We start from the raw sequence: 12,500 nt of genomic DNA, 5'->3' as shown, positions 1-12,500 counted from the left end.
CACCCCTCAGGCTGTTGGCATGGCAACCACCCTCCTCCTGCCCCTCCTCGGCCTACTGCATGTTGCATCCATAGCATGAGCGAGAGAGAGAGAGAGAAAAGGAAACTGAGAGAGAAAGAGGGATAAAGAAAGAAACAGAGAAGGGGGGGGTGTTGAGAATACAATGGAGAGAGAGAAGGAGAGAATAAAGTGGAGAGAGAGAAGGAGAGAATAAAGTGGAGAGAGAGAAGGAGAGAATAAAGTGTCGACCAAGAAGTTGTGTCTTTGAGTGTCTTTGTTTTCTTTCAGAAGTTGTGTCCTTGGAGTTTTCTTTCATTCTTTTGTAGCGTGTCACAAAACACTCCTGTATAGAGAAAAGCCGGCGTTTAACCTTCTAACACTGTTCCGGTCAAAAATGACCAATTTACACATTCCCTGTACCATAAATATGGCATTTTTCATCAGATTGCCTCAAGATCTTAAGATATCCTTCACAAAAGGCTTTTGAACACATAGAATTGATTAGGACTACTTCCTTTGAATTTTGAGTGATTTATTCAACTTAGAAACACTTTTTTTGTTCACGGTCAAAAATGACCGCTATAGGAAATGATTGGGAAAGAGTATCATTTTCATCCAGGAGATAAAAGACATCTCTCTCCACACACTCCTACAACTTACCACCAATGTTCCCACACACATGCATGCATGCACACACACCCACACACACACACACACACAAACAGACACACATAAAGCACACACACACATGTACACCCACTCACAGACACACACACACACACACACACACAGTACATGTTGTCAGTTGATGTTGTCATGTTGCTACTTGTGCGTGTGAACCACCAATGTTCGCAAACATATGCATTCACGCACATACAGAAACACAACCACCCACACACACACAAACAGACACACACACACACACACACACACACACATACACACACAGTTCATGTTGTCAGTTCATGTTGTCATGTTGCCACATGTGCATGTGAACCACCATTGTTTGCAGACACATGCATGTATGCACACACAGAAACACTCACACCCACTCTCTCTCTCTCTCTCACACACACACACACACACACACACACAGTTCATGTTGTCAGTTCATGTTGTCATGTTTCCACTGTGCATGTGAACCACCAGTGAGTGTTTGCACACATTCACGCACATACAGAAACACACACACCCACACACACAAACACACATGTTGTAGATGTTAATTATGTAATAAGGTTCTGTTTACAATAAATGTTCTATTAAATAATACTTTTTGTCATGGTATTGGTATTTAAGAGCAGTTAAAACTGTCCGGTCAAGTTTGACCGTGAACAGTAAATTAAGGGGGGTAGCAACGAACAGTGTTTAAAGGTTAAATGGCCAATTAACTAATTACTTCCGCTGACACCGGTGAAGTCTAAACACCCAAAACGGGCACACCGCCCCGTTGTCACACTGACATTGTCACACTCTGTCCATAGGAGTCACACTCTGTCCATAGGAGGTCATACAATAAATGAATTTATTATATTTATGTATATATTTATTATACGGCTCTTCACAATGCAAGTAGAACGCTCCAATGATTTGAATGGGATTTCCCAAAGTTCTAGCGGTCAATATTTTCGTCTAAGGACCTCTGTCAATGGCAACGGATTTGCATTCAAAAGTGAAGGCAGACGGTTGATCAGCTGTGTTCTAAAGAACGCTTGATTCAATTTCAGCGTGTGTTGCGAACTATTTGATTCTCAGCAAAGCCCTAACAAAACGGTAACAAATAAAATATATGCAAAGAGAGGTAAAGGAGGCGTTCTGCATGTGGAGAGTGTTCAATTTGACAGTGGTTCTTCCTGCCCTGTTGAAGTGTTCTTCAGCACAGTGGTTCTTCCTGCCCTGTTGAAGTGTTCTTCAGCACAGTAGTTCTCAAAGACGGATGTGTGATCCATAGCCAAGAGGTGTGCATTATTATCATTATTATTATTATTATTATTGTTATTAATTAGCTTGAGTTTTATCATTTAATAAAATCATATGTATACAAATGATGATCCTTTTCACCAATAAAACATGCCATTTCTTTCTGTTTGCACCCACCCACATTGACTTTTAACTTTAATGTTTTAATCAATATAATCAGACATTTTGTTGCTTCAACCATTAGAGATGTAATATATCTTTTGCCGCTACGTTTTTGGTACTTTTTTGGTACTCTGATAGTTTGAATGTTTTCCTTAAAGATGCTAGTAACTAAAATACAAGGATCCAAAATCTAATAACCCAAATATAAGATTGGCACATGATGCAGTGTTTCCCACAGAACTGAATTCCATTTGTGGTAGTTGGTTTGCTGAATTAACTTGAATACAACAGTTTTTAACAATTAGCACAATGTGGTTATGATGCTAAACAGATTTAAGCACAATTTAGTACAACCTGGAAAATCATTGTGTGGTGCACGCTGCTTTAGACATGAGGCAGACCGACATAAAGTGTGGCCGCCCATTCTTCTCAGGAACTACTCGCGAAGTAGCCTCACAGACATCACATGAAATAACTTTTTCTCATCTTTTATAAGGTGCTATAGCCGCTATTTGCTGCGATAAACGGTTCGCGAAAAAAATAAATTAACTTTCAAGAAATAATCATATTAGGCTACTATAGCTCTGCGCTCATTTCAATACCTATAGGAGGAATATCTCACAAACTTTTCGTTCCACACATGACAAACCGTAAACCAGAATAAACAGCAGACCTTACCGAACACAAAGGTGTAATGCAATCCCCCTGTACAATAAGCCGTTCCAGAGTAGGCCTGATCCGGTTTTGAAATGGTAGCAAATTTCTATATGGTCTCCAATTTTGGGCTTTAAGTGTCTTAAAACTGAGCTGTGCTTAAATACCTACATATGTGTAAATATTAAAATCAGAGGATATATAGCTCATGGCTAAGAGTTTGTCGTAATGATTTGTTTTCACAAAATGCTTGCATGTATTTAAGTGTCTTAAAAAGTGTGCTTATATTGGTCAATGCATAATTTCATAACAGGCCAAATAGAAAATAAATGTTAAATGTTAAATATACTGTAGCCTAGACATAATATTAAAATCAGATGATGTAGGATAGTATAGAGTTAGATAAAGTTGGATGGCTCCAGAACTCACACCAGTGGATTGGGTCTTAAAGGAGCCACACCACTTTTATGACACTATAGCTGTTCTGTTGACCATTAGATTTGTTGCTACTGGGCATGAAGGGCAGGCCAATTATGAGTTCTGTCCAACATTGATGGTAGGTTTAGAAGAAAAGTCACCACATTTTAATCATATTGCAATACCAATAACCGTGATCATTTTGGTCATGATTTTTCATCAAATGTTCATACTGTATCTCTAGTGGCTGGTAGACTTTGGAATCCATCAGCCACAATGGTAGGTGGAAAAAAAATATTTTAGGCTATTTCCATCCCTGATACATACGTACACTCATACACACATTCATAAGTCTCAATCTGTCCATTTCTTTCCACAAAACTCGCCAGAAGTCATCATTTAAGGGGTTATTTTTCAATTTTTTCTACTGAGCTACTACCTTTTTCAGGTGGGCAGGGGGGCCCTTTTCATGTCTGTGCCCAGGGGCCCAGTGGCTCATAATCCTTCCATGCCACGGGATTAAAACACTGGTCTTGTTTTCAAGTGCAATCAATAATTGTACATTTTGAAGAAACTTAAATCATGGATTATACTGTACATAGCAAAAAAGTCTGGGGACAGACATTTTTAAAATTAGGTTAAATTTAACGCACACGCACTATGACTTCACAAAATCTCACTCCAGCCAAACACCCAAAGTTGGCAACCCTGGTATGGGAAACACTGTGATGTATACTTCTCATGCTGTTTTAGTAATTGCACATTTCGAAACATTGTAAACAATGAGCGAACCTGAGGACGCTGTATGCGAAACGCGTTGTTCGCTCTGAATAAAATCGAGTAAAAGTCAACAGTGTGCGGTAGAGCGATCTTATTTTTGCTATTTAGGTGTTAAGTGTTCCTGCAATCTACCTGCACCTAACGAGGCTGTGCGTGGATCTTGGTTTCATTTGGAATTGTAAACAATTATTACACTGTAGCATCAGACTGTGCATCGTCTTGTCACACTGTTGGTAGGCTACTTAATTAAGCAATGTTCTACTATTTTATTAGCTCACATAGGCATGAGTTGCAAGGGTAGGGATGGAGTATTTGCCATGGGATGGGGTATTATTTTTGCGGAGAGAATGTGCAGGACTGTGCAGCGGTCATATTTTGTAACGCTATGGGGTACATATGAAATAGTTTGCCAGCCTTTTTTCCACTAGGTGGCAGAAATGGGCTTCCATGAGTGATAATTAATAATTGCAATGCGGCTGTGGTTGTTAAAAGGGAACTTAATTATTTCAAATTAATAAACCTGTTTAGAAATCATTTGGATGGTTAAATGTTTGAAATAGCATAATGCACAACTTCTCCAGCAGAGGGGGAAATATAGCTAATCCTGCCAAGTCTCCTTTTAACAAAGCAGTATACTGTATGACATACTGTCTGGGGTGTGAAATGGCGATTCATGTGGAAATTGTTCTTTCTTACATCAGATTATGTAAGTTTCATATGCATAGACCTGTTAGAATGGCTATTTAACCCTTAACCCTTAAAGGTGTGGGTTTTGAACATTCTAACATAAGATTCCGTTCTGCAACAATGGAAGGTTCTAAAATTCTATGTTGAATTCAGTGGACCCAGATATTCTTTAGAACGTTCATTTTCCAAACATTCGGTGTGACGGTACACCTTTAAGGGCTAAACATGTAGACATGTAAACATTTGAAGAGGTGGCAGAGACGCTGTGCTATACCAAACAAAAAGTGATGCTGAGCTGTAATTCATAGTATGCCTTATTAGTTGCAATATAAACTTGTGCTTCATCTTTTGCTATGACCAATAAAAATAACATCTATCTACATTTAATGAAACGTTGTAGATCTTGGCAACTGCCCAAACATAATCACTAAATCAGACTGATAAAGGTAGATTTGACAATTTAATCCAAGCTCTTCTTCTTTTCATCAAAAATAGAAAAATGACATAGCGAATTTGACCATCCATTACCTCCAGCACAAATTTACATTATGCACAAGTTAAGTTGTTTTTTCCGTTGCTGTGCTTTTTTTTATTGCAAAAAGGGTACCTCGTTCCATCTCGGTTGACCGCTATGGCCAAATGTTTCTCAGCAAGAGCCCTGAGCCCTGGCCCTGGAGTTAACGTGCTAATATGAAAAGACAACGATGCCCTGGATAACGACACAGTAATGCATAGCTGTGGGTTTTACACTCTCTCCATGTCCCTGCAAAGACATGAAGTAAGCTAGGTCATTAAAGTCAGTCACATTGCCATAGGCTACATAGGTCATTAAGGTCAGTCACATTGCCATATGCTTGTACTGTAGGTTACATAGGACGTTAAGGTGGCCACATTTGCCATTTTTGTTAAGGCTACATAGGACGTTAACGTTAGCCACAATGCTGGTTGCAACTTCCAACAATAACATACAGAGTGAAGGTTACATAAATTAGAATGACAGTTGATGTATATGTGGTGTTAAACAAACAGTCTAACGAAACAGTTCATCCGGCAAGGACACTGCATTTAGCAAACGTTTAGTGAGAAATAATTGATAAAATTCTGTTCAACATGCCTGTTGACTGATCCGTAGCTCACATAGACCACTCTCCATGTAACTGTCCTCTCTCCATGGTCTTCTCTATCACTGGTTGCTGGCTACTGGGTTAATATTGCTACCTTAAAGGTGCTCTAAGCGATGCCATGCGTTTTTTAGGCCAAAACATGTTATGTCACTTACTGCAAACATCACCTAACCAACCGCTAGCTGTCTGTGTCCTGAATACACTGTAAAAAAAAACGCAATCTCTGTGGACAGCCCAGGCTCCAAAGACGGCAACAAAAACAACCTGGGGAAACCTAGCCCATGAAAACACAACAAACTGTTCCAGCAAACACAGACGAGATGCGAGTTTAGGAGAGTTTCAATTGCACGGGAGCAGCACGGGAAGGAGGGGGAGGAAGTAGCGAGCTAGCTCTCTGTTTTGTTTGAAAGTCAACAGAAGTGACCTTACCCAGCATCGCTTAGAGCACCTTTAATAGCATAAAATCTCAACTGTAACCTTGTAACATTTCAACCTTTATAGCGTCATTTTATTATTTTATTCTCCTAAAATATTTATTTTATTTGATGAAATTGGCCTCAGGCATTGCTTAGCTACGGCTGTAACCGTCGCTGAATTCTACTCGCGTCTTGGACTAAAGAGGTAGCGACACGTCATTCCCTTATGATGTGCCTATAGCAGGGATGATAACAGCAGATATGATAACCAATAGCCTGTTAACAGGCAGTATATGGCTAAAACATGACGTAGGCCTAGTGGGTACCACTGAGATACATTAGCAGATAGTTAGGCTACAGTCTTTTTTAAAAAAACATGCAGTATAGTTATTTCTGTGTGGTGATTGAAGATGGAGTGTGTGTGTGTGAGAGAGACAGAGAAAGAAATCTGCCACTGCTGAATAAGAACCCTGCAGGCCCAGCCCAGGCCCGGGTAATTACAGGTTCTGCTTGGGGGTAGAGCATTCTTGGTCTGGGGACAGAAAGCTCTAGGCTACAGCTAGCAGCAGAGTTCCCTGGCTCAACCAGACCCCGCTAGACACACACAGGGTTTCCACTCAAGTCAAATGTAAAATTACATGACTTTTCCCTGACTTTCCCTGACAAAAAAAAACAGAAATTCCATGACATACTATATCATGAATGGTACAATAGGCTATACCAACCAAAGATTTCAGAGCAACCGGAGAGCATCTAAGAATTTTTTACTTTTTTAGAGTGGGAGATGAATAAATGGGCAGGCATGTGGATAAAGAAAGTTGGGCTAACCACAAGCAGTCTCAAACTCAAACAAGCAGTAAAGCTAATACACCAATTCTGCTAGGAAATATATCTGTATTAATGGATTTTGGAAAGTAAATTTTAAACTATTGTAGTGAACTGAGCCTAGCTGGTTCATGACTGAACTCCCATAATGCTGTGCAGTGTATGTGTGTGTTTGTGTAATGTTGATGTTGGTTTTAGTATGAGTAATTGCGTTTAACTTGTCATGTATGTGTTAGCTGGTATAGTCTTTCTTTATGTTGTACCTCATGTGTTTATTATTGTATTATTGTATGTGACTACCCTCTTTGTGTATCGTGCTTGTTTAATTGACCTCCTTTGTGTTGCCTGTGTAATGACGTTTGTGCGTAACCAATAAAACCATTCTGAGACAACTTTGCAGTTTGTCAATTGGTGTCAGAAGTGGGATGTCGACCCCTACTGGATAGGAGGAGAAAGCTGCAACTGATGCCCTGGCGATGATGAGTTTCCTGCCAAGACGGCTCTTCGACAGCACGCTCGCCCATGGCCACCTGCTGGGCCCAGCAGACAGAGCCAGCCTGCAGCGTGACCATGACTAAGAGACCCGCCCCCGGCCACAGGAGGAAACGAACCGGGCTGATGGCAGCATCCCGCCACTTGAACCCGCTCCTCACGGGAGCGATGGAAACCGAACGGGTGGAAAACATCTTTCGCACAACAGAGTCGAGGCATTGCGTACGCCAGACATCGATGGAGGAAGACGGGGAGGAACTGGAGGTGACGCGGCAGACCACGGCACAGCCACCACAACGCCGCCCACGCGAGTGGAAGAGGCCGGCCAGCGGAGACGGATGCCACCGGTGTGGCGAGCCGGGACACATCGCATGGTACTGCCCAGCCCCGGCACCCCTCACGCTCGCGCCCCAGTTACTAGAAGAAGGTGGCACGACGGGAGGGGCTATGGATTGTATACGGCTGAGCCGGCTCGGCCAAACCAGAGGACTGTATGTGGACTGCACGCTAGACGGGACTCGGTGTCGCGCCTTGATCGATACTGGCTCCACCATCTCGCTTGTGTGCCCTGGTCTCTTACCCGGCACGCTGGTAGCCAGACCCAGAGGCTGGGAAAAGACAAAAACGCGCATCACAACAGTTACCGGAGAGCGAGCGGAACTGTATGGACAAAAAGTGGTGTGCGTGTGCATCAACGGTGAGACGGCGAGCCGCCAGCTTTGGTTGGCTAGCATTCAGGATGATTGCATTCTCGGCCTGGACGTGCTAGAGAAATGGGAGGCTGTGGTGGACATTTCCCGGTTCACACTTGGGGACGAGCAGCGTAGTGTTGCACACGGCGGGGAAAACAGCATGAAGTGCGGAGAGCTGGCGCGACGAAGAACTCTCCAACTCACTCCACACAAGCCCGCAGGAAGCGAACTCGCAAAGAGTACTCGTCATCCCAGACTCCGCCCCTCCCCACACAAGCCCGCGAAACTCAAGCCCACGAAAACAACAGGTCTCATCCAGGTCCGCTTGCTGAGTCTCCGCCCCTCCCCACACAAGCCCGCGAAACTCAAGCCCGTGAAAACAACAGGTCTCATCCAGGTCCGCTCGCTGAGGCCGCCACTGCTCAGCTCACGCCCACTAGAGAGGAGCCAGGAGAGGTTGAGCAATCACCACTCTCCGCTCAGAGAGCGCTGTCCTCTGTAGAGACAAGGCAAGCCGTAAATGAACTCTGCACTCATAGCTGTGAGGGGCTGAGTGAAGCACAGGGTAGCCAGGTGCGGAGGCTACTAGCAGCGTACACCGACATCTTCGCCGCAAGAGATGAGGACTGCACCCGAACGAGCCTGGTCCAACACGATATCGACACCGGAAATGCCCGGCCCATTCGACTTCAGCCTCATCGCTTACCGTTCGCCAAACGACAAGCAGCTGAAGAAAAGATCAAGGAAATGGTCGCGGCAGGAGTGATAGAGCCAAGTCCCTGGGCTGTGCCGGCTGTACTCGTCCGGAAGAAGGACGGCTCGTGGCGGTTCTGTGTTGACTACAGGCGCCTCAACCAGGTAACCCGGAAAGACTCCTACCCGCTCCCCCGCATTGACGATGCGCTGGACAACATTGCCGGCTCCTGCTGGTTTAGCTCGCTGGACTTACGCAGTGGCTACTGGCAGATTGAGCTAGCCCCGGATGCTCGGCCGAAGACCGCGTTTACCATCGGGCAAGGGCTGTGGCAGTTCCGGGTACTTCCGTTCGGCCTATGCAACGGCTGATGGAGCGTGTCCTGGCGGGCATTCCACGAACATGCTGCGTGGTTTACCTGGACGACATCCTGTGTCATGCAACAGACTTCACCGGTGCCATAGGACATATGGAAAAGGTGTTCGACGCCATACGGGGTGCTGGGCTCAAACTGCACCCGAAAAAGTGCCACCTGTTCCGGAGGCAAACCGGATTCCTGGGCCATGTCGTGGGGGCCGCCGGAGTGGCCACCGACCCAGCTAAGGTGGAGACGGTGAGACGTTGGCCTTTTCCGCGCGATGGTGCTGAGCTGCGGAGATTCCTGGGCCTGGCGTCATATTACCGGCGTTTCATCCGGGACTTTGCTACAGTCGCCAGCCTGCTGCATCGTTTGACGTACAAAGGCCAGCTCTTCGAGTGGACGCGAGAGTGCGACGCGGCATTCCGGCGGCTGCGGAGGGCGCTATGTGAGGCCCCAGTGCTAGCCTTCCCTGACCCTCAACTGCCGTTCATCCTGGACACCGACGCCAGCGACATGGGCGTCGGCGCCGTCCTCTCTCAAGCAGGCGAGCAGGGCGAGCAGGTGGTCGCATACTTCAGCCGCTCATTGGACAGAGCGGAGAAGAATTACTGCGTGACCCGCAGAGAACTGTTGGCTGTGGTGGTGGCAGTGCGCCATTTCCGAACCTACCTCTACGGCAAACGGTTCCTGCTGAGAACGGACCATGCATCGCTCACCTGGCTGCTGAACTTCAAAGAACCAGAGGGCCAGCTGGCTCGCTGGCTGGAGGCGCTCCAGGACTACGACATGGAGATTCGACACCGGGCGGGTCGCCTTCACGGCAATGCGGACGCCCTGTCCAGACGTCCGTGTGCAGCAGACCAGTGCCAGCACTGCCACCGGAGGGAGGAGAGGAGCCTGGCCGCGGCTCAACCGGAGCCCGCTCGTCGGCTACAGGCTGCATCACCGCTGGCAGAGAGAGAGAGAGTCGCTGTTTTCAACGCTCGCCAGCGTCGCGCCAATGAGAGGGTCAACGCTCGCCAACAGCACGCCAGTTAGGGGGCCAACGCTCGCCAGCAGCACGCCAGCGAGAGACTCAACGCTCGCCAGCGCCGCGCCATCAAGAGAGCCACCGCCCGCCAGCTTCATGCCAGCGAGAGAGTCAACGTTCGCCAGTAGCACCCCGAGGTCGTCTCGCCGCCTTCCGCTACCAGCTACAGTGATCGAGAGACCGGAGACAGCGCACCGCAGCCCAACGCCACAACACAGCACTGCAGAGCGGCAGCTGGGGCCACGAATGCGCAGTCGCCGGTGGACGTGATGTCAAGGGAGGAGATCCGGAAGGCGCAATCGGAGGACGCCACGCTCGGCCGAGTGTGGTCATGGATCGAAGCCGGTCAGCGACCGCCATGGACTGACGTATCAGCACTCGATCCAGAGACCAAAGCGATTTATTCACAGTGGCCGGGAATAGTAGCACGTCAAGGACTGTTGTATAGACACTGCTGAGCTCCCAATCTGACATTTTCCAGTTGCTGGTTCCTGCTGGATTACGAGCCCGTGTACTGGAACATGTGCATGGGGCAGTGGGGGCGGCTCATTTCGGCATTGGAAAAACTCTTCGTCGGCTGAGAAGCCACTTCTATTGGCTGGGATGCAGGCTGGACGTTGAACTGCATGTTCACTGCTGTGACGCCTGCACAGCGAAGAAGGGCCCCACGCGACGCTCGCACGCCCCGCTGCAGCAATACGCAGTCGGGGCTCCCATGGAGCGGGTAGCCGTCGATATCATGGGCCCACTGCCAGTCACAGAGCGGGGAAATCGCTACGTGCTCGTAGCCATGGACTATTTCACTAAGTGGCCGGAGGCGTATGCAGTTCCAGATCAGAGCGCCCAGACGACAGTGGACAGAGTGGTCACTGAGATGTTCTGCCGGTTCGGGGCACCGGAAGAGCTCCACAGCGACCAAGGGCGGAATTTCGAGGCGGAGGTGTTTGCTGAGGTTTGCCAGCGCATGGGCATCCAGAAAACGAGAACGACACCTCTGCATCCACAAAGCGACGGGCTAGTGGAACGGTTTAATCGGACGCTAGCAGTGCAGCTGGCCATATTGGCCGACCGCCGACAAAAGGATTGGGACTTACACTTGCCCCTGGTGCTCTGGGCATATCGCACAGCGGTGCAAGAGTCAACGAAATGCACACCGGCAGCTCTGATGTTCAGGCGAGAGCTACGTACGCCGGTGGACTTGGTGTTCGGTTCGCCTCCGGAAGTGGAGATTGGAGGTAAGCCAGGGCTGGAATACTACAAGCAGCTACGCGAGAGACTGACAGGAGTACACGAGTTGGCCAGGCAGGCTATGAGTGAAGCTGGAATACGTCAAAAGTGAGCTTACGATACGCGCTGTCACGGCCAGGAGTTCCAAACTGGCGATAAAGTTTGGGTGTACTGCCCGGAGAGAAAGAAAGGCATTTCCCCGAAACTCACTAGCCAGTGGGTCGGGCCGTGCGATGTCTTAGAGAAGCTGTCTGACGTGGTCTATCGTGTGAGACTGATTAAGCGTCGGAGAGTTGTGGCTCTCCACCGTGATCGACTGGCCCCGTATCGACCCCTGGCCTCAGCTGAGGGTCGTGGAGACTTGGACACTGATTCTGTGGACCTTGGTGACAATGGAGCTGTGGCTCTAACACTGGTCACCGTGCAGCCGTCTGGAAGTCACCGCCGCGACAGCGGGGCGCCCACAACGCCAGCGTCGCGTCCCAGCCAGGCTCATGGACTGACGTAGGGTAAGACTTGAGTCAAAGGGACATAGACTATGTCTCGGGGGGTTGTGTAGTGAACTGAGCCTAGCTGGTTCATGACTGAACTCCCATAATGCTGTGCAGTGTATGTGTGTGTGTGTGTAATGTTGATGTTGGTTTTAGTATGAGTAATTGCATTTACCTTGTCATGTATGTGTTAGCTGGTATAGTCTTTCTTTATGTTGTACCTCATGTGTTTACCCCGTGTATTGTATGTGACTACCCTGTTTGTGTATCATGCTTGTTTAATTGACCTCCTTTGTGTTGCCTGTGTAATGACGTTCGTGTGTTTTGGTGCATAACCAATAAAAACTATTCTGAGACAACCTTGCAGTTTGTTACACTATTATAACAAAATCCCCTGATATTCCACGACTTTGCCCCAAGAATGATCAAATTCCCTGACTTTGCATGTCTGGAATAGACTTTCTGATATTCCAGAAATGTCATGACCGGTGGGAACCCTGCACACAGCTCTGAACACACACACACACA

General features: G+C 47.2%; 1 protein-coding gene across 1 annotated transcript in view; it reads left to right on the top strand.

Moving 5' to 3' along the window:
- The window catches only part of folr (folate receptor), a 6,513-nt gene extending 6,420 nt beyond the window's left edge, over window positions 1-93 (top strand). Inside the window, exon 6 of the mRNA XM_042062966.1 lies at window positions 1-93. This exon is cut by the window's left edge and continues 102 nt beyond it. Coding sequence (XP_041918900.1) covers window positions 1-79 — 79 coding nt within the window. The 3' untranslated portion in view covers window positions 80-93.
- Window positions 94-12,500: the final 12,407 nt, after the last annotated feature.

Source organism: Alosa sapidissima, chromosome 15 (genome assembly GCF_018492685.1).
Source record: "Alosa sapidissima isolate fAloSap1 chromosome 15, fAloSap1.pri, whole genome shotgun sequence".
Taxonomy (NCBI): Eukaryota; Metazoa; Chordata; class Actinopteri; order Clupeiformes; family Clupeidae; genus Alosa; species Alosa sapidissima.
Note: the sequence above shows the minus strand (reverse complement) of the source record. Positions and strands in the feature narration are given on the sequence as shown.